This window comes from Trematomus bernacchii, unplaced genomic scaffold (genome assembly GCF_902827165.1).
Source record: "Trematomus bernacchii unplaced genomic scaffold, fTreBer1.1, whole genome shotgun sequence".
Classification (NCBI taxonomy): Eukaryota; Metazoa; Chordata; class Actinopteri; order Perciformes; family Nototheniidae; genus Trematomus; species Trematomus bernacchii.
This window is the reverse complement of record NW_022987727.1, coordinates 14299987-14323148: the sequence shown is the minus strand read 5'-3', so window position 1 is coordinate 14323148 and position 23162 is coordinate 14299987. Positions and strand designations below refer to the sequence as shown.

The window sequence follows — 23162 nt, the reverse complement described above, 5'->3', positions numbered from 1 at the left end:
ATAAATACACAAATAAATAAATAAAATAATAAATAAATGCATGCAATGTATAAATAAATAAATAAAAGTCGAAAATAAAACAGAACACACGTTATTATATATCTTTCATATATTTCTACATTTACGCGACATACATTTATTTATTTATGTGTCCGTATGCTAATGAGGTGGGCGGTCCTAACCTCAGTCTGAAGCAGGATTCGCCAATTGTTGCTGGAGCCAGGCAGAAGCAAGAGATTCGTGGCAAGTCACATCTGTTCATTCTGTGTACAGTGTACACCCACGGCAACTCGCTAATAATGGCTTCTTTATAACCCATAAATAATCCTTACAACTGTGGATAAACCATGGATGTATAAAGATAAGGGCTAAACAGTAAAGCTCCTGCATTCGAATCAGCGCGGTTAGCCAGGCGCTAGTATAGCCCTCTGCCAGAAATGATCACACACTCCTGTAACCAATCCTGCTTCAGACTGAGGTTAGGACCGCCCACCTCATTAGCATACGGACACATAAATAAATAAATAAATGTATGTTGAGTAAATGTAGAAATATATGAAAGATATATAATAACGTGTGTTCTGTTTTATTTATTTATACATTGGTGTATTTATTTCCATATTTATTTATTTATTTATTCTTTTATTTATTTATTTGTGTATTTATTTCAACATTTATTTATTTCTGTATTTATTTCGTCATTTATTTATTCCTGTATTTATTTATTCCTGTATTTCTTCATACATTTATTTACACATTTATTTATTTATTTATTTATACTTAAGTCATGTTCCGTCCTCCATATTTATCATGACATAATACACAAAGCAACAATAACATGAACCCACTTAGCATTAATAAATAATTTGTTGTCACATTTAAGCGTTTATTTCTCACAGACAAACAGCACCAGAAGTGTGGATCCTCCTTTCTTCAAGCCTTTTTTTAGATGTGGCCTTTTAGACCCCGGCTGTTTGCGTATGATGCATCACAGTTCCTCTTTACTCGCATAAACTTAAATATCCTCTCTGGGCTTTTGTTCCTGTTTGTTCCCACTCACAGGAGATCCAGCATTAGGAGGGAATGGTGATCCACGGACGGAGGTTCCTGGTGACGACAGCGTCATGATGATCCTCTTCTTCTGCTGATGCTCCCCGTCATCCAAAGCTTTTGAATGTTGCAAAGTACATTTACTCGGCTTTAGTTCGACCCGAGGCCTGGGGTTCTTATACTTAACAGTCTGCCTGCTGTGTAAATGTGGAGGTCCCTGAACCGAGGTGGAGGAGCGCTGGCCAGACTTTGTCCCCCCCTGTCCTTGAACACTGCCAGAGACATCATCAGGGGATGGAGAGGGGACAGTTTTGTCTTCAGTCTTTGTGGAGCTTTTCTGGAGGACTTCAGTATGTGTGCTGCTCTTGCTGCAGCCCAGCAGCGAATCAGGAGGAGCCACTTTGTTGCATAGCAGCACAAAGTCCCTCTGACTGGCCAGAGGAAGAATTCTCTGCTTGAGGCGACACTTGTTGAAGATCTCCAGAGTTAAATCTAGAGCATGAAGAAGTGACAGCAGGTCAATCAAAATGTTGGGTGGTGTCTCACATGAGTAGAGTTACATTTGTGATAAAGGGAACTAAGACTTTCCGTACATGCAGTGAAATGATGAGAGGTTTTTGACATTTGGGTGTAGTGTTCAATTTAGTTTTTTGGTAATCATGTGGGCTCACCCAGTGTCTCCTCCACGGTGCTCGGTATCACCTCCTTCAGCACTTCACAGTTGGTGTGGAGAGCTGGGTTACAGTTCATCTCCAACAACCACACCTATCATAATCATACAGAGACACAACATGTCCAAAAACATGCAGATTAACACTTTTCAGATATTCAGCAAAGTCTCACCCACCTTGAAGTCCTCATCAACCATAAAGTCGCATCCAATTAAGTCAAAGAAGCCCAGTCTGCAGTCTAGTTTGGATTTGACTGCTAGGAAACACTGCGTCATGATCTGCTGCATGCGCTCCTGATGCATTGAAGGGAAAACAGTCGGTCATATTACACTTCAAAGTGACATACCTGTAGCCCTTCTTCCAGCACTTATCAAACATTTATGATGTGCTATTGCATATATCATAACAAAAACGAACATAGTATAGTATGTAGAAAATATGCAAAAAAAACGACTTATGTAGAAAATATTCCCAAAGTAAATAGCAGTTTGTGTAAAATGTGCAAAAGAAACAACGTATTATAGTATATAGAAATGTTCCGAAAAAAATATTAGGAATAGTATTTCTAAAATATGAAAAAAGGGTATAGTCATGTTAGGTCTATGTCTAAAATATCATTAAATATATAAAAAATGCCATTGCTTTCTAAGTCAAAAATACATCACAGTACATAGTGTACAGTATGCCAAAAAAAAAGTCACAGTATATATATATATATACATATAAACTATGTGTATGTAGCCTATATACTATTTCACTTGTGGGTGCAGTTTGGGGATACATATTGTACAATTTGTTGTACTGTGGACAAAAATTGAGTTTCATTGTATACATGATGTATCCTCGGACAGGAGTGAGATCATGCAAGCACATATGCAATCCCAATTAGTTGCAAGCACCAACAACCACCATTAAAATAGTAATTGGTCCCTTAGAGCTACAACACACACACACACACACACACACACACACACACACACACACACACACACACACACACACACACACACACACACACACACACACACACACACACACACACACACACACACACACACACACACACACACACACACACACACACTCACTCACTCACTCACTGCAAAGGCGCCCATCACCCAGTCCCTGGGCAGACCCTTGGCAACCCGAAACCTGCCATTGACGTAGGTGTTGAAGCGCTCCATGGTCCAAACAGTGTCCTCCTTCAGCTGGCTGTACAAAGGGTTCTTCTTCTGCATGTACTGGAGACAGACAGCAGGGGGACCAGAGACACACCAAGCAGCAGTTAGCCACAGCTAATGCTAATGCTACCCAACCTCCTTAAAAGTATGTGTGGCATGAACAGCAAAGACTGGATGCAAATGTCTCTCAAGTGTTATCTTAAACGGTTATGTCCTTTTAATGTAAATGTTTTAAGGCAACATTAGTCCTTAAAAAGCTTTAACAGCACATGGGTGCTAAAAATAAGTTATTTAAGCCCAGTTATTGTCTTTATCCAATGTTGGCATAGTGGTATATAATCATTACAACTTGAGGCAACTTTATGTTAACAGTTATCTGCTTCAAATATAATGAGATTGGACCATCAGTGTGCGAGAAAAATCATTTTTGACCATGTTCTGAAAAGCAGGGTCCTAAATCAGACTGCTGAATCAGATACATGTTGAAGTCTATATGGAAGTCACATAGAGCATTGAAAAGTGACATTTTCAAGACAAGTATAAACAGGGGATGTGATTACATCAAGCAAACCCTATACTATGGGTACATGACTGTTTGAAGGCACACTTTAACCTTTGACCTGCCAGTTAACCCTGGATATTTTTGGCACTTTGTCTCAGTATTGAGGTGTACCTGATTGGTCAGGTGGGCAGAGAGGTTGTTGGAACTCGGGTCGTAAAGGTCACAGGTCAGTCGCACGTATCCATGACGAAAGAAGACCATGTAGGGTGCGGTGCAGGCGATCAGAAGGTAAGAGCGCACATCAAACTTTTTCCCTTTCAGGAGCAGCGGCCTCTGGATGTAACTGAGGGCAAAATACAGCTGAGCTTAAAGAAACAGCACCATCAGTGATTCTATATGAAAGGGAAATTAGTTTTGTCAATTAGAAGAGATGTTATGTCTTATTGGAGACATTGACTGTGTCATCATATTTATTTTAGCGGCAGTATGTCCACCCACTGTTGGACAATGCGAGCCTGAGGCGGGCGCTGGAGCAGCTTCCTGTCGGCCTGGCTGTCCTCCGTGTGCTGCAGCTTCAGTCTGAAGGACGCCACGTCCTCCTGGCTCTTCAGCAGGAAGATGCCTTTCCCCTGGTTCAGGCCTGAGGGCTTACAGATCCACATGGGACCCTCGTTGTTGCTCACACCTGGTAGCAGTCAGAAAATCACATCATGTAGGTCGAAAAAACACATGACATAAACTGTATGAAAAACTGAGCTCTTTTCCAACACATTATGAGACTGTATTTTGTAATGATCTGCTGCATTATATTATAAACAGCCGCAATCTAAATAAATGTCCCACATTTTGTAATAAATGAAAACATACTGCAGTTGTTTTTGCAAAAAGGCATATATTATCCCTTTCTTTCATGAAACTTAATATTCATGAAATAGCAAACTGGGTGTCTTTAATGATAAAAGAAAATAGCTATAGCAAAACAAATATTTTATGCCTTCAATAACATTGACGCAAATACATTTTAAAAGATACAATTACTTTGGTAGATAAGTATATTGTTTTGTATTGCCACAAACCTAAAACTTGGCACAAACTCAAGCGTCGCTGTATTCTTAAACCTGTGTGCAGATGAAGACAACCCATTTGAGTTGATATTACATACTGCATGTATTATTATATTTTCCTTTTTTTTATTCTAACTCCCACATTTAGTAATAACTACTGCAATATGTTAAAATGTACGACAAAATAAATGAAAATGTATTACATAATGAATGAACATTTATAAAATAATTGCGTTCAAGATGTTTATTATAAAATGCAATGCGATAACATAATGACATAATTAAAAGCGTAAAAGGTGAATCACCTTGTCCAGTTATCAGATATTACATTACGGTTTTTTATGCCTTCACTGGTCTTTATGTTACTTTGACTATGGACATTCAAATCATGTGATTAGCCTATAAGATAATTATGCTGTATTGTTATCAATCAAACTATTCCACAGCATATTAATGAGTCAAATGAAATTAGTTGAACCTCACCATGTGGATGTGTCAGTGATAACGCTAATCAAACATAATCTATGTCAGGGGCTATTCTACTGTATAATGAGGACTTCTACATACAGTACCATGTGCAACACTTTTCTATCATGGAGTTTCCTTTCATAGCGTTTTTTTATTGTCATATAACTGCTCTTGTCTTCATTTCCACAGATTCATCCGTCACCCAGAGATCTAAACCAGCTGTCTGTGTCTTTCTCCTGTTTACTCAGTGATAACCATGTTTGTCATAACCTGCACACCTCTTATCATAATGCTGTGTGTCTGTGTTACTGCAGACAATAGAGGAACCATCAGATGGTTTCATATCCAGAACTAGAAATGAAGGGGAAATGTTTTACAGTTGTAATACTAAATGCATCTTTTTGATCTCAGCAGCTTTACATCGTCCTCCTGTCGAGCGTTTGTTCCTGTTTGTCTCAGCCCTGCCCTCTGCTGACTCATCTCTATGGCAACAGCATGTTCCCCTGGTGATTTAATCAGGGCCTTATGGGAGGTGAAGTGCATTATTTTCCGACATCCCCGACCTCTTGATTAAACAATCACCAAGGCAACTGTTGTCTTAACACTGCCAAGCACAAACTATTGTCTTTCTTTTTGTTATGGGATGCATGACGGGCACAGTTTGATTGATCATATTTGTAAGCTGAATAAACACAAATCCAGTGGAACCGGTGTTGTGTTGTCGCTGCATCCGGGTGTAGAGCTGTACTAGAGGTCAGTGTAGATGTCTTTTACCCTCCTGCTGGGCAAAGAAAGCCTCCCTCTCCTCCCTCACATCCATGCGGAAGGTAGTGGGAATAAACTCTTCCATTTTTAGCCTCCTGTGAAGTACGACACAAGAAGAAGAAGAAGAAGATCAATGAACGGATGTGTGTCTTGAGCTGTTCGAAACTGATTGTGTCATATGATGAAAATGAAAACTGCCTGAGAAAGTTACTTAAGATAAGCACACATTTCACTCTGTCAGTAAACATAAATCTGTACACGTGTGACATCTGTACTGTTGATGCAGATTGACTTTAAAATCCCGACATGATGTTCATTGCAAGTTTACAGTAATCTTTTTTTTTTCCCACAAAAATGGAAGCTGCCTGTGATGACGGAAGAAATTGAAAACACTACTTCTTGAAGTAATGCAAAGTTTGTCAAAATGTTTCGAATTTGATTAAAAAAACGATTTGTTACCAGCATGATCTTTTATATGTGTCGCATATCTAACACAAATACAGCTTTAGTTTTGAATCAACAAAACAGTTCCACTGTTATTAATCATATACTTCTATTTCTTTGCTGTCAGTTCATGTGAAAGCAAAGTGAAGTTGCATGTTTTGTCCAAGTACAGGACTTTTAATTTATTTAGATCAAATAAACTGTGGTGGCAAGTAACTAAGCGTATTTTACTCTTTAATAGTATTATGTTCACCCACATACTTGAAGTACATTTAGCTGGTAATCCTTCTTTCTATTATTATTCTGAAATGGGTCATTGTGCAGAATGAATACTTTAACTTTTTGTACTTTAAGTTCATTTTGATACAATTACTTTCGTAATTTTAAAATCAGGACTTTTACTTGCAGTGGAGTATTTTAAGACCATAGTATTTGTGCTTTTTTTTTAGTAAAGGATCCGAGTACATCTTCCAACAATGCTAGGAGATATTATAAGAAATGCTTATTTCTATTAAAAAAGGTTGCAAAACGTTTTAACAGTTTTCGATACTATCAATAATTAACCACTGAAATAGTTTATATAACTGACAAAAACAATGCTAAATACCAAGCTTGTGTGATTCAGAGGCCTGGTTTCTGGTGTTTTAATAAATATTGTCTGAGGCTGATATGTCTTTCAATCAGTATTTGCCGAGCCGGGCCTCTATTGAACCTCTCTGATGGCACCAGATTGTTGCTAAGAGATTTGTGACACAACCATAAATGCTGTTATATATGTCTGCTTTTATAAACACACAACCTGAGTCCTGCTCCGTGTTTGACTTTGCTGCTGACCCGCTCGTACTCCCGCAGGCTGCTGAGGAGGCCGATCTTAGTGGTGAGCACCTTGTTGTTGGGGATCTGGTACACCAACTGTTCACCTGGGAACCACACATGAGGAATTCATGTTTGTATTTCTGTGAATGGACAACAATGCATGTATTTTTTACTTAAAGCAAATGTACGGAAGCCCTGACCTGAAAAAAAAGGGGAACATATATGGTGATTCATTTTCTAGGTGTGATCTAAAGTGCTTTCTCTGCTGTTTTTATTATTTTGGAATAGTGGAACAGTTTCAAAGGTACATTATTTCAGTATAATAGTGTGTGTGGTTGTAATACACATTTTAGCTGTAAGAGCACCACTAAACAGGACAAAGAACTTAACTGGGCACGCACCAATAATTCATTTTCTTACTATTATAATATCTAAAATGTTTTTATTTAAAACATGGGGTAGTGGTGCACTGCAGGCTTGAGTGGCAGAAATTAGTGTTACAACAACACATTTAAATTAAATTGGATTAGATCGGAAAAACATTTCTTTGCAAAATCCTTTTTTCTTACTTAGCTTGGCTTACTTTTTTCATTCGTTACACAGATAAAATAATATGTGTCCAGTTCCTGAATCGTGAACAAAAGGGGAAAACAAATTAATCCTACATTTAAAAAAAGGATAAAACTGTTTTTTTTCATTTGCTTCTAGGTGCTTCCATAGAATTGAGAAAGATGAAACAACAAAAAGACAGATTTAGCATTTTTCCTTTCCTATTTTATGGCATTTTCGTAGGATTTATTTTAGGAAATCTTATAGTCTCTAGTAAAATACAGCATTCAGAAAATGTTCTGAGATATATATAGTTGGGCACCTTCTCTGAAGTTACTGTAGTTGGCTTGTGATTTAGTCTCACACCACTTGAGTTTGAAATCCTCCCTCTGCTTGTTGTAAATCCTCTTCCATCCTCTGCTCTCACAGTAACGGCTCACTCTAAAAGAGAAGTCCCAAAGCACATCAATCACACAATAGTACAGAGGTCAGGGGTCATATGTAAATCTAGGGTTAGACTAATAAGAGGCCAGTGAAATATGTTTAAAGCAAATCCACCCATAGATTCTTCTTGGTACCCCTTTATTTCATATTCCTCTACTTACATTTCAGCTCCGTTGGCTCCTCCGACGAAGTAGAAGGGCCCAGGCCCCCGGGGCTCCTCTACCTGCCGCTGCCTGTCCCTGTCTGGGTAGGAGCAGGTCGACATCTCCCTGGGGAGGGACCTCCGGCGGTGCCGCACCAGGTCCACACCTGATGCTTTTGCACACACAAACACAAAGAAATCAGGCATGGACACAGTCTAACACAAACACACAGGCTTTTTTAAAACTGGTAAATGTGTTGATGAACTATATTCTTCATGCTGAATTAAACTATGGAAAGAATAGCAAAGGACATCCCTCAGTGGAGCCGCACTTTCCCACCACACACCTGGCCCACTATATGGATTTTCCTTGTTGAAAGTCATGTGGGAAAACTTCTTTCTCTTTTCTTGAGTCTGCGTCTCCTCCCTTTGGACATGTTCCAGTCCACTTCCTGATGCTACTTCCTGCATGTCCCTATGGTCAGGTGACGAGGCCGGTTCTCCCCTTGGCTCCTCCTGCCTCAGGCTTCCTGCAGGCATGTTGTCCCCACAGGGAGCCTTCACTTCCTCCTTCTCTCCGTTTTCCCCTTGCGGCTTCTGCCGTTCTCTCCCCTCTGCCGGGCCTTCACTGCAGGACTTCACCCAGCACTCAGACATGACCTCTGCTCGTGCAGATTTCTGGTGATGGCTGAACATTTTGCAACATTAGAGACCCTTTCTTTGGGGTGAAGTGATACTGTATGAGACCCCAAATGAGATGTTTGTTATTATAGGTTTTGTTCAATACACTAACGATTTAGTGTAAGGATCAAGATGAATAGATAATGTTTACTTCATCAACAGCAAGTGCTGTACATGTCTGGTACGGTCACATGATATTATTTTCATGCTTATATCGTTTCCCTTTGGATGGTGATATTTGTCTGTTGGTTGGTCTGTCCACCATTTTGGTTCAGACTGAATAGCTTTTCTATAGACACTTAATTATTATGAATTGTGAGCAGCTTTTATTCATTACATATAATAAACAAGTATAACATAGCATAGCATAGCATAGCATAGCATAGCATAGCATAGCATAGCAGTAAATCTGTCAGCCCATACAACTGTTTGGCTCATAAGAAACATATTTTGGCTACTGGCCAGACTGCCATATGAAGCAGATATGATGATGTGATGTGTATGGTATTTATGGTATTCAGAGGATTATTCCTAATGATTTTGTTGACCCATTGAATGTATGTCCTCCACCACGAGTTCAAATGCTACTTTAGCCCTTTGATATTTGAATATCAGACAAAAATTAAAAATTAAAAAATCTCACAATCTAAGAGGCACATTGCTAAGAAATGTGCACCGTCTTGTTATACCTTTCCATCACAACAAACTGTACATTTAAGGGCTCACCACAAAAATGTATACATTTTCTTTGGTTTAATTAACATTTAATCTCCATGGGGTTGCTCACACCTGTAAGCAGGTTTAGACTTTAGGCCTTATAGTTCAAATGTATTATCATATTTGGCAAGCCTGAAACGTGAAAAATACAAACAAACGAGTGTGAAGAAATAGAACAAGTATTTAATTAAATGTGGTATTTTGTGTTAGAGGACAGGAGCTGAACCATGACATATAACATTTAGAATTAGAGGGGGTTTTACCTGTAGCTCCAGTGTCTCACACACAGGGACAGCCAGACTCCATGAAAACCCACTCAGCCTGTTCCTCTGCTGCCATGTGCGCTCAAGCTTGTACTCCAAAGGCAAGGCCGAGACAAACAGAAACCCACAGACTGAAGCACAGACACGACAGAGGTGAAATCACATAGTCTGTCAGCAGTTTAGCCCACAGAAATGAGTCGCAGTCTGCCACACTGCAAGTAGGGAATTCTGGCTAGACCAAAGTAAACAATCACCGGTTACTCTGGTAATGGGACCCTTAGCAACAGTTGCCACTTGTAGATCCAACAACAGCAGCTCAAGACAAACTTCTCAAGATTATGTATCCCACACCTACCCCACCTCTTAGTTAAGCTTCATTCAATATTAACTGCCTGTTAGCCTTTGTTTTTTGAATCCTAAGGTAACATGAGAACAGACTGTCAATCAAAATGGATTTCCAGGGTATTATATCCTGACACTAAAGGTAAAATAATATTTTCTAAAGGCTCAGGGACATGTGTTTTGCAAAGTGACATACATTTCTAGGGCAGACAAATGTAGCTTTTAATTTAGATAGTTGTGTGTTGTGATAACAGTATAAGCAGTTATTCTTCTCATAGAAACAAGCAACATTCTGTCCTACAGATTTAGTAATGTAGTAGGGGAAACGCTAATTTAATATATAATAAGTGCAAAATGTCAAGCTCAAAAGTTGAAGATGGGATGAATACTGCGTATTTCTTTCAACATGGAACGTTTTACAAGCCCAAATGCCATAATTTCAGTCGATTAAAACACAATTTAGCGTCATCAACACAATGACGTCAGACAGACAAGGCTTTGACGCCCCAAGGCAAACACTTATTCGCTAAGAACACACAGTATCAAAGAGCGCAACATATGGAATTATTTACCATTGTTTCTGACTATATTCTTATATCTTATCTTATCTTATCTTATCTTAACATAGGAATCAATCTCTTAATTAAATAACGGAACATCTTGGAACATAAGATGGAGATTTGTATTATGTTGAAAAAGGCACTGGTGTAAGTCAGAAAGACACAGCTAATGGGGATCCTATTATAAAATAAAATACTTTATTGTAAGTTAACTTAACCACATCCAGCAAAATCATTGTTTAAATCATTATTTGTATGTGGCAGACATTAACATAAATCATGTAGTCTAGAGCCAAATCCAGTGACAGGTATGCAGTTGAGCAACATAGTATGTCTCCATTGGCAAATCCACGTTCTGTCTCAGTGATTCTAGAGGAAACACCCAGACCAAACCACGGTTGGGAATTATGCATAATCTCCTCTCTTCCTCTCAAAAATCTGATAATTGACAGGGGCGGGTGCCTCTTAGACCCAGCATCCATGCAACCATATAATCACACATACAGCAGGGAAACCAAGGGTGACGCATACACATAACACCTGTAGTTTAAGCAGCAATTCATGCCTAGATCTTATTTAGAGCAGGTTAGTCAAACTTTTCAGAGTTAAAACAGTCGAGATCTGAACTGAATCACGCTTTATGTGATACGGTAAAATGGTTCATGGATATATAAAACAGTTGTTGGCAGCTGAACAAGTCGATAAATGACGCATTCTAACTTTAACAAACTAAAAACAACAACAACTGAGTACAAAGTAGTTGTCACACATACCAGAATAATGTGTTGAAACACATTTCACGCATGACTACATTTACAAGACATTACAGAAAGTCATGTCAGTTTAGTTTTTTTTTAAATGGCAGCCATTACAGAGAGCTGCTTGGCAGTGATGCGAGCCCAGCCGCATCACCCCAGTTATTAGAAGCGGGCCTCCAATGTTCCTGTTTAACAGAGCTTTGTGTGGAGCCAGTGTCAGCCACACCTTGATAAAGAGCCGCCATCTGATAGACACACTGTGCACAGTGCTGCGTAGGTGGACAAAGAGAACAGGCTTGTTTTACAGCCCTGGCAACCTCATGGTTCACCATCTGCCAAGAGGCTGCATACATGTGTGTGTAGTGTGTGAATAACATTTTCAGGATCTAAATGTTAACTAATAACTATTTTAATTTGATCTTGGATTGTCTTTTAGACAGGTTGGGCCACATTGGGATGCTTGGGATGGGTAACTTTACTTTATTTGAGTTTCTGCTGTTGGTACTCTTCCCATACTACTCATCATGCTGACAGGCCAGGCCAACCAAACCACAAACATAAAATAGACCACATTGCCAGAGACAATGACAAGACAGTTTTTGAGCATTTTCACAAACAGTAATGTGTTTTATAAAATATGAACTGTTTTATAAAAAATGAAACTAATGAAATGAATATATATCATTAGACCAGAAGTAGGTGTGCTCTGTCTCAGGGCGGTTACATAAAGCGTTTGTCTTTGGCGACTTGCCCATTCCCATGTCATCTCAACTGACTCCTGCACCAGGAAGTGCTCAGCAATTACAGGGATGCAGCCTGCAGCAATGGTGTCCCTACACAACCCATTATTTGGAGGGAATCTCCTTGTAAAGGTGTTATAGTGCAGAGAATGGAGTTAAGTTTCGATGTAAAGAAAGGCGCGTCTCAAAAGGGTCTCTCTGTCTCCCGCTTTTCATGATTTCCTTACAGAATTACACCGGGAAAGCAGAGGGGGCGGTGGAAGAGGGGGGAGGAAACCTTTTGTTCCCAGGGTCTGTATTCATTCATTCCCACTGGTGACAACTGCAAGATTGAGACACAAAGACATCACATTTCACTAGGACCATTTAATATGGAAAAATGTAATGCAGATTTTTGTACTAAGATAGTAGTTTTGAGCTAAATATGTGAATAAAATAAATTCAATAAATGTTGCATTATGTCTGTTAGTTAGGCATACATTATGACTATAACTCTATAATAAGGTCTCTAGATCAATAAATAGCGCAGGTTAGAGGAAAATATGTGTGTTATTGATTTTAAAAGATGCAGTTTATCAGATATAAATAATGTAAATGTATCACTTATATAGCTCTAAAAAAATAATTCATGTTCTCCATGCAGATTTGTTATTTTACACCATCATTTAAAGGTGATGAAGGTGGGAAATGCTGTGTCCCACCCAGCTGAGCCTCTGTGGTCCCTCCAAATGCAGAGAAACATGTACCTGATGCCAAACTTCTCATATAACGTCATCTAGTATGCTGGTAACACCCTCTAGTATAGCCTGGCTTTCCAACTCCACGCAGGTGTGTACAGGGTGTAGTAAGGTCATAATATCTCTCTTTCTTCTGTGAGAACATAAACAACACAAATGAACCACATAGGTTTTGCATTGACAACTTATAAACTAGCCTGCTTATTTCTTGTCCAGTGTGTAGGAATGACAAAATAACTATTACTAGAAATGGAAAATACTATAACTTGGTTTTTATTATGAAATAATCTCCTTAAACTAAGAATCCTGTTTTTGTTATTTTAGAGTAATTATTTCATATCTACATAGGTCCATCTTTTACAAGTCCACTATATTGCAATGGCATGTTTCTACAGTATATAGCCCAGATCAACTCTGGCTCTTTGACATTACCTGAAGACCACTATAGGTTCTCTACACGCTTGGAAAGGGAGGAAAGAGTCCCATTCAGTTGATGGCAATGTACAATCCTACACTGGACCTCTAATTTCAATTTTAAATAGAAATGTTCCTCTTACATAATGCCACATAACTTTTTATAAGAATAGGGCAAGTGGGTTGAGTGTGTAGGAACATTTTGGTTGAGATTGAGGCTCTTATGTGAATCTAAGCATTAAAGTGATCAAGTGTTTTGGAAGTATTGGTGTTTCTCATTTATATGCAATACATAAAATGGTGCTATTAGTGTGTAAAGAGCATTTACTGTACATCTAACGCAGGGCAAACAATACAGCAGTGCTTCAAAATTCTCCTACCTTTGTCCTTGACAAAGGCATTGGCCTCAGAACTCAAGTTTGTCCCTGGGGTCTGCACTGTGGCCACCATCTGGTCATAAATAGTGCCAATGAAGAAAATGCAGTTAAATAAAACTTAAATGTGGCGATACTTTGCCCTAACTTATAATCAGTTCCACTCTACAGACTGTGCCCTGCATTAATGTGACAACTACTCAGATGTACTGTACAGTGCATCAGCACACTTGCAGGTAAGTCACAGTTGTTTGCCTCTGTTGTGCTCCTGTTCCTCGACAGTAGCAAGCACAGCTAGGTGAAGCTAGCCTCGTCACCCAGAGCCGGCTGCAGTAAAGGAATCTGGTCTGACTGCAACAAGCATGCACAGACCAGCGCAGGAATCCTCTAGGCTCTCTACCAGTCAGGTAAGTGATTTAGAAGTGACGTCACCAAAGCTCATGCCTCTTCTAACTGTACAGTAGAGTGTTTCTATATTACTGTCATGTATAAACGTTTGTTTCTTTGCTGCAAGAAACCACATGCATCTAAAAGTAACCCTGAGAACCAGCCAAGACAGACAGGGGCTGGAGAACTTACTATTTGGTGACAATATTTATGAAATACGACAATTTCAGGACATATGTTAGGTCCGTTTTTTGTTTTATTAAGCGACAGTTACATTGGATCTTAACCGCAATGGCTGCACTATGCCTTATCTAATGCTAGTTAAATACTCCAGTCAACTAAAACGACTAGTCTGTGTTGGCAGTAGCGCTACTAAACAATGTGGATTTCTTAAAAGCTTTTTTTAAATCATAGATTATATGAATTCATGTATTTTAGACACATTCAGATTATTTTATTGTGATTAAGTGTGTTTTTTACTCACCTATGAATATTTTTATGGCAGCAATTCACATCTCTTTTGGTACAAAATTATGAACTCTAGTCCCTCCCACATGCTGTTGTTGCAAACATTCAAGATGGCTGTTCACCTTTTGTTTGTTGACAATAACACATATCTGTTGCTGATACGGGTCAAAGAGAGAAACTGTCAAACTGAAAACAGGTCTGCACAGCTTTCTTGCCCGACAAAAAAGGGGGTAAATGATAGTCCAAGGTTTAGTTATAGGCCTTTTCAAAGCTGACGTTTCAACTGGTCATTGAAGGAAATGCACAGGTGTTGCTAATGACACTAACAATGTTTTTATTCAGGTGTCCCAGGGAGACATGCCGCTGTGACAGTGAGCCACATTTTTAAATAACAAGACTCTAAAACTACATTCAGCTAAAAAGAAATAATCAAATGTGTTTTCAAAGTGTCAAACTATATATGTTGTAAAGCTTTTTTTAATCTTTTTTTATTCGTTGGGAGGCTGAACACTTTTGAACACCAGCAATATACTGACCCAAGGGCAATATGTAAAAAATGACAAACTTGGTATGATGTCATTAAAACAACCATATACATTAAATAGTGCATTATGAAAGCCAACACAAACATACTTGACCAAATGTTCTTAGATAGATTCCATTTTTTGTCTATAGATCACAGTCCTGTAAAAGGGGGCTCTTGTTTGAAAGCTTCAAATTAATGATTAAGTTGGCATTTGTCTTCCTCTTAGGATTTCTTTATTTGGATAAGCTGTTACAGGAAACCCTTTTAATCATTCATTAAACATGAGAAATCATGATGTCAGTTCCAATTAAACGTTTTTCAAACACACATTTTCTTAACATAGTTTAAAATGTGTACATTTGTTTTGTTGACTTATTGATAGCTTGCTAGCATGAAAGAATGCTAACTTTGATAAGTCTAAAGAACAGGTTTTACTGAACATATTCCCTATAAAGGGCAAATAACATGCAAAAGAAAAAAACTGGGATATAACATTTCTGCCTCTGACAAACTCTTTCTTTGTGGAACAGCATGTGAACTACCCCTGCATGGGAGATCAATGAGGCCTGGGGCCCGTTATGCTAAAATGGCTAAATGGTTTTTCTGTTTGTGTTCCAACTGATAAAATCAGAGCTGCGTTTAACCAGTCAACTGAAGCACTGAGCTAACAGGCCTAATTAAACACCATAGCTATATGCTATTGTCTTTGTTGGCTAAAAAAAAGATAAAAGTCTGCTAATGCAACGACCATATAGAAGAAGCGTATGGATTTCAGTGGCCAAAAGCAGCCTACTGTACTGTTGGTCGCCCATTGACCTGGCAGAGAAAACACGCCTTGTGCTTCTCGGTTTATCAAGTTAGCCTACTGTGTGCTGCCATAGACGGAGACACAATGAGGGCTTAGCTGATGGGGGGACCTCATGGGTAAATTGAGGCATTTAAAAAGAAGCTCTGTTCAGCAGTAACCTGATCCACACCTGACTGAGGCTCGGCATTCCGGTCTGTCCGAGGGAAGAGTTCACAATCACTAGAGAAACTGCTATGAAGAAAAAGCACATGGGAAACAGGAACAAAATGTATTTCTCTTCAAAACCGATTCTGAAAATGTGTTTATAAAGAGAACAAAAATGGACAAGAGAAGTATTTCATATTGCACACCATTTTATTGAATATTTTACGTTTCATAAAATCACATCATATTAAACACATTATGTACAGAGTTTGTCATGTATAATGAGGTCCCAAAAAACTGTGGGCATTGTTCTACTGTACCTGGAGAAAAGCCAAGTTCCCAGAAGGAATTTGGTTATTGCGGTAAGAGGAAGAAAGCAGATCTTTCAAAAGATAAAAGTCACAGCATTTTCTATAATACTTTCTTTTTTTTACAAGGCATTCACATTAACATTCCTGATAGAAACTAATTCACGGCGCAGCATTCATCGAGAAAGCCTATTGTGAGGAAATCGCAGATCGCTGCTCAGTGGAGAAACTTTGACTCATGTCACGTGGAAGAAACCCCGTAAAATTAATCAATCTTCCAGTGCAAGGATCATAGTTCCATAGTCATCATCATTCAGCCCCATCTGCCATGGCTATAAATATGTTGATGTGCCTCCCTTGACTGCCCTTTGTCAATACAATGCATGTCAGAAGCGCAAGAGAGAGGGGGAAGTAAGAGAGCAGAAGGTAATGCCATTTAATGGACGGCATTACCAGACAGTATTAGACACCAATAATTACATCTAACCATGTCTGGTAAGACGCCTATCAACAGGCTAGAAGGATGACCTCTGAGCTTTCACCTGTGCAAAGAGGAAGAAGAGAGCCGGAGGGAACAGAGCAGTTTAGCAGAAACAGACTGAAATGAGCAGTTCCTCTTTTGTTGCAACCACAGCTTCTGTTCACGCTCATTCATTCGACCATGCAGAGAAAGAATAAAGCCATGAGTGAACACACCAAGCAAAGTAAGCATGGTACATTGATATGTGACGCCAACATAGAATAAAGGGACAACTGGAGGAGAGGAAATAAAACCTATTTAATGTTTCTGTGGCTTGGATAATGGAGCTAGGTGGGCAAATAAAGGTGCGGCTCAATATTTGCGGGGTAATTCTCCCTCCTTAAACAAACACTAGGTCTCCGCTCGCTCCATGCCTATTATTTGCCTTTTTCTCAAGTCTGTTTGAGGGCTTTACCCATTAAATTCACATTGTAGTCAAGAAATTGGAGAAGATTTTTCTAATTAGTTTTAAATCAAAAGGATTCCCAGGAATCACTTTAAGTTTTAAACACTACCTACTGTCTGTTTTTGTTTTACTTAAAACACTAAGGTTTCATTTAATTGTCTTTTGTGGATAAAAGCTGGGAGGAGGCCACCTGTAGCTTTTACCAGTTAAGTACTCTCAGGTGAGTTCATGTGTCGGTTTCAGGATGTGCCACGCAGGTAATGCTAGTCGGACCAATCACTGCCATACAACACAAAGACCTACGCTGTTCAGGGGAGGGAACAAGGAAACAGGGCCCTGCAGGACCGGTGGAACCATCAACCAACTGCTATTCTTTAACGTGGGTGGGGTGAGGCTGCCATAAAAGTGTTTTTTTTCGGATAGGGAAGTAAGAAGCGAAAAAAAAAGAAAAGCTGACCTTTGGGACCATTACTGCATAAAAGATCTCTTTGTAATCTCTTCTCGAACAATACCAAACAGTTTTTTCAGAATAAAAGACCTAGATATAAAAGTTAGTGTACTTTAGCACCCTTTCTGTCAACAATGGGCATCATCAAGACAACAAAAGAAAGCTAACCTCCTTTTGGATTTGACTTCAGAGCAAGGGAAATACTTTTTAGTCATGCCAGCGCAGAACACAGCCAACCTTTCTTATCAAGTTTACCTTTCAATGGCTAAGGAGTCCTACACATGAGTCATGTACATTTTTGGTATTCGATAAGCAACTTTCGCCGGAGACCAAAGAGTCACCCAGGAAACATCGTTACCAGACAGTGTTAGAACCACATAAGTACAATCCAGCACTGTAAGGTAAGATGGATCCTGAGAGCCATTTCTGCTGCTGCTGCTTGAGTATAGAAGCCCATCCAGGGCCCGGACCTGGAGCACATTGCTGCTGACGCTGCTTCAGCGGTTTGACTGGTTGAAGTCTGCAGATGACTATCATCATCATTACCAGGCAGTATTAGAGAGAGTGATGAGTATCCAATGCTGCCTCGTAAGATGGAGATAATCACCCAAACATCTACACTCATACAAAGGAATGAGTTATCACTGCCAGGTTAATAAGTGAATGATGACGTCTACTGAAGCGAATCGCATGCTTTTGTCCAATCGAAAAAAGGGGAACTCTACCTTTAATGAAATAAGTATTTGACATAAAATATAGCCTAAAATAGCTAGTTAAGTTAGTGTTAGGGTTCCTTTTGTAGCCCAAAATTAGCATTGTAAATAGGTCTTAGGAAGACCATATTTGGAGATAACCTCTCAATAGTATAATCGCTGAGCCCTTGTTGTGGTTGGGGTTTTCAGCTTAAACTCACTGTCACAGAAGACTGGGCCACACTGGTTGTTAATGATTGCCCAAACCTGTTCCGACTAGTCTAAATCTATGGCACGGCAAGGTTGGGAGGCCTGCTTTTCACACAATGCATGGCAGGTACTAATTTCAAACACTGCATTCACTTAAAAATGTCTCTGAGTAAAAAAACACGTCAGCCTCGGGGAGTTATTTCTGTATCGTAACCCCGCAGATGAGTAATTGTGTTGCAACATTCTCTTCTGTCTATAAGAAAGCGATGTTATCAATTCTGTTTCAACAGATGTTTTATGGAAAAGCCCATTTTCTTTTTCCTGTTTTCCGTTGGTCGACCTCTTGTCTTTGTGTTTGCTGAATGATGAAAGGCTGATGGAATGCTGCTCAGCTCGACCTGAGCCGGCGCTGTGTGTGCAGAAGGTCACTGCAACAGCCCTCACTAACTGAATAACGTGGATCATTCACAGGTACACCGCGTGAAATACTCACACCCAGAACTGCCATCTTGAAGCGCAATAATATTCTCTAAATTAAGCTTTGAGCACTTTATATTTTGTCAAAATACCATTTACTTCATCAAAGGCAGGTCGGTTAACAATAGAGTTCCCCCTTTTCTTTCCATCAAAGATTACAAATACAAATACTTCTATTTTTCAAATCTTTTACAACAGACAAGGCATTATTGTGGTCATTAAGAAAGAACAGGTTACCAGTCATCCTGCAAGCAATGCAAAAGTAGAGCACATGAGAGAGGGAGAGAGAGGGGGAGGGCGAGGGAGAGAGAAAGAAAAGTGAGTATAAGGGAGGGAAGTTGGAAGTTGGAGAAGGAAAACGGAGAATGCACCTGTAACCTTACCGTCATGAAAGGTACCCCAAGGAAAGAATGTAACAAAACCAAAGGAAAGTGAGCACGTTTTGGAGGGAGGTGGGGGGCCTGAAAAAGAAAGAGAAAAAAAAAAAAGATCTTGAATTTCCACCCCGCTGCCTGAGAACGCTCCGTCTTCCTCCTGGTCAGTCAGGCCCCCATGAAATGAGAAAGCCAAGCAGACATGCTCTCCCAGACTCTATTTAGTTAATGATCAGCATTATAAACCAGTGCTGCAGGCCCTCTGAGGAAGAAAAGAGGGACAGAGAGAGAAAGAAAGAGTGAAAAAAGATTAGCCCAGGAAGTAACAATACCTGATCGAAGCATGTTCCTAACTAAATATCTAACCGTCCAACAAACTTGTCTAAATGTAACCTCTTCTTCTGTTCCTCATGGTTTAAAAATGTCCCAATGTTGTACACGGTGCTCGTGCAGTGGGAGGTTTAACGGCTGCCAACACTTTTTGCCTGTGGAAGTGAGGCGTGATCAGGTAACTCTGCCCTCTGCGCTGGAATGTGACTCCACTGTGAAGTCAACAACCTGATAGGTAAACTGGCCTGGCCCTTAATCAATAGTTGCCGTCTTTGTGAGGAAACAATGGCAGGGAAACCCCAAACCTTATTTAACTGCTGACCTTATCTCTGCGCCACCCGATTGGGCCTTCATACTACGGAGGGGCGGCCTGTAAAGGGTAATATTTAGGCCATCACTCTGCTTATCATCCATGTGCCAGACTACTTGCTTCTGTTTCCAAATCTATACTTAGTGATTTACATTTAAAAGCCAGTGGCTCCTCCCCTTTGTTCAGTGTCCTTGCACCTTTCTGTTTTGAATATTTCAAATAAGGAACAAAAATATTCAAATTAGGAAAAGTGGTTTGGACTTTTAATTTGTCTTTTGTTAACATGTTTTAATTTAAGCTACCTAAGAATTGTCCCTATACTGGAAGGTGACTTAACATGTCAATATAAATCTAAAAAGAAATAGAAAAGTTAAATCTGTAAAAAAGTCAGAATAATCCTTATTCCCTGAGTCATTTCCCTGAAGGCAACTAATGTAACCTTATATCTGTAAAGTAAAAAAAAAATTAAGAAATGGTTATATTGAATAAATATGATTAACCTTTAAAAAGTTATATCTTGAAATATATTAATCTGAGTTCTTTAATGTAAAAGGTAAGCAGCATCTTTAAGAAGTTAGTATAGCATTACCTTTTTAAAATGGCCCTGTCCCATAATGCAGTGTCATTCACCCTATCAGCTCAATCAAACAGCAGCTTTAACCTAACCTCTCACCCCACGAGGTGATAATGCCTGTGGCCTCTTTTTACTTGAAGCTCTTGACTCAAAGAAGAGCAAACCGCACAAAATCCATCCACCGTTTTGTATGGCCCCCAAATCTTTAAATCTCACTTTCTGTTGAAATTCTACTCTGTACTTCCCGCCCTGCTGCCAAACACTAGCAGTGCAACTCACGTGACTAGCTGCTATTCAGGGATATGAAAGAAATGAACAAATGTGCCGCTTTCCACCAATCACAACCCTCCACCTCGCTCTGCAGTCACCGCTGTACAGTACACTATACATGGTCGACATTTTCCCTCCATTTTCCCTTCTTTTTCCCAGACTGCAACAGTCCTCGTTGTTTAAAGAACCACGAAAGGTGCTCAGATGACCTAATAATGTATTCCTACGATCAACATTATCTGCTCTGAAAAACGCTGCTGCCTGTCCGAACCTAACCGAACCTCAGGGGCAGCGAAAACGGATGAGCAGACATTTTACGTCCGACGCACATCCACTTCATAACAGACTTCCCCTTTTTTTTTCAAAAGCTTTCGAAACACGCATTATTCTATCAAATATCTACCTCAAAAAGTCCAAAAAATAAAGCAGTAACATATTACCGCAGCTGGAAAGCTCTAGAGAATATCTTATAAGATTAACCGAGGCTTCGCAGTTCAACAGGTTGTAGAGAAAAGTTGCCAAATTAGTTCTCAACACTTAACAATACTGATTGTTAAAGTAGTATGGTGTTACTATTAGACTAATAATTGGTAAAGTGGTTTCATACCGTTGTTGTCTCCTTGTAAAGCACATTCAAACGCTCTAAAAGAAGGAGTCAGCCACTGTCTTCATATCCTTTGACAAGTCTGGCAGTTTGCCTTTACCTGCCCCAACTGGTCTATCCAGTTTAGGAATGAGCGTCTGCTTCTATTGTTTCCTCTTCTTTCTCTCACGTTAAAAGGAGCTGGAACTTGATACACGTTATTTTATGCTTCCCATCGAAACTACCTAGACCCTCCTGTTTCAGCAAACAATCGGAGAGGGCTTCGTACGATGACCTAATTTGTTTGCCGCACATTTCCTGATCTTGAACAAATGTCCGTAAAAGTTTTTAACCCTACCTTGGCTGAGCAACAGGTCGTGCTCAAGTCTTAAAGATGGAGACCGGAGACAAAGAAGGGATCACGTTTGTGAGTTTACCCAGCCTGTCCCAGGTGTGGTCACCGAGCCAGAAAGCCAAGACAAGAGGCATCATTGTATGAGGGCTCTTGACGCCCCGTTGGCTAGTCTTCCTCTTTCCTGCTCCCGCTGAAGGACAGTCGACCTCTGGAGTGGCGGTTAGGAAGAAAAAAAGAGTCGTCCCTTTCAGGTAGATGCAGCCGTGGAATCGGAGGAAGGGCCAAACCCCGGAACAAAACCAACCAGTTTGAAACGCGTCAGTGCTCTTCCTGCTGCCCGAGTAGAACTTGTTTTTTTCCAGGAGCTCTGGTCTTCGGTGTTCGACGGTTAAGCTCCTCAGAAGACAGTGACTGAATGTGTAAAGGGCTTGGTTTACATGTAGTCTGACCCCCCCCCCCCTCCCCTTCTCCCCCACAGGTGTAATTTTCACGTCGCAGCCAATCTCCTTAGCCTCTGGCGCTCACAGGTGTGTCCCCCGCGCTGCCTCTAGCCAATGGTGGTTGAGTTCAAACCCCCCCTCGACCCTCCTACCCGCCGATTCCCCCCCGACGCTCACCTCCGCCCTCCCCATCGGCCCCCAGGTACCTTGTTGTGTGTGTGCTTTTTTTATGATGTCAGCTCAGGCTTCTGTGGGAACAGCCTCCTCTGTTCCTATTACAACACAGACAACAGCTAAAGCACCATCATCCTCAACGGTTGAAACACACCCATCCTGTACAAGCAGGGAAAATATATCATCAGGCCGACACACTGTGAAGTGTTCAGAAACATGAATCTGTGAGGAATAAACCTTTGCCTACTTCTGGGCTGCTGTATAAGCGCGCCATAACCTGAAATACCTGCCCTTTGCTCTCATGCCTCTCTTTGTGTCCACACACCTTTTTATGTCCCAACAATAACCCGGCTGTGTTTGCGCGGGAACGACAGGTGAACAAAGTGCAGGTGAGTAAAACTTGAGAAAGACACACCAGCAGTTTGAGTGGTGGGAGATGGGGGAGCTGGTGGGGCTCAAGGCCCCCAGGGGCAAACAGGGGCCTAATCCATAGCCTGGCAAGGCAGCCCACTTTCGGTCTCGAGGTGTAATTGTCGGGATTAGTCTCTCAACAATGAGCACAATGCCAGAGCTGGATCCTGTTTCAGCAGGGGCGTGCCACAGGGCTGCACAGCTACGTGGGCAAAGATGGAAGGTGGCGATTATTTGGAGCTCTAACTTAAACAAACTGTGAAAT

At 40.2% G+C, this 23162-nt stretch overlaps 1 protein-coding gene across 5 annotated transcripts; it reads right to left on the bottom strand.

Moving 5' to 3' along the window:
* Nucleotides 1-753: 753 nt before the first annotated feature.
* ttll10 (tubulin tyrosine ligase-like family, member 10) lies at nucleotides 754-22253 on the bottom strand. Of its 5 annotated transcripts, none has more exons than XM_034144941.1 (12): nucleotides 21876-22253; nucleotides 8444-8784; nucleotides 8116-8269; nucleotides 7833-7951; nucleotides 6945-7065; nucleotides 5711-5796; nucleotides 3903-4089; nucleotides 3576-3747; nucleotides 2822-2962; nucleotides 1898-2014; nucleotides 1722-1815; nucleotides 754-1542 (listed from the first exon to the last, which is right to left on the bottom strand). In XM_034144941.1, the coding sequence occupies exons 2-12, from the start codon at nucleotides 8751-8753 to the stop codon at nucleotides 1016-1018; spliced, it is 2028 nt and encodes a 675-aa protein (XP_034000832.1). In that variant the 5' UTR covers nucleotides 8754-8784; nucleotides 21876-22253; the 3' UTR covers nucleotides 754-1015. The 5 variants fall into 5 exon arrangements, with proteins under 5 accessions (XP_034000832.1, XP_034000831.1, XP_034000830.1 ...); XM_034144940.1 differs by lacking the exon at nucleotides 21876-22253 and adding an exon at nucleotides 9758-18178; XM_034144939.1 differs by lacking the exon at nucleotides 21876-22253 and having other exon boundaries at nucleotides 8444-18180.
* Between the last annotated feature and the right edge of the window lie 909 nt (nucleotides 22254-23162).

Coding starts and splice junctions, on each gene's coding strand:
- ttll10 (XM_034144939.1), bottom strand. CDS start 8,792: ATGTTCAGCCATCACCAGAAATCTGCACGAGCAGAGGTCATGTCTGAG. Junction 8,270..8,443: donor AAATCCATATAGTGGGCCAG/GTGTGTGGTGGG, acceptor TGTGTGCAAAAG/CATCAGGTGTGGACCTGGTG. Junction 1,543..1,721: donor CACCGTGGAGGAGACACTGG/GTGAGCCCACAT, acceptor TTCATGCTCTAG/ATTTAACTCTGGAGATCTTC.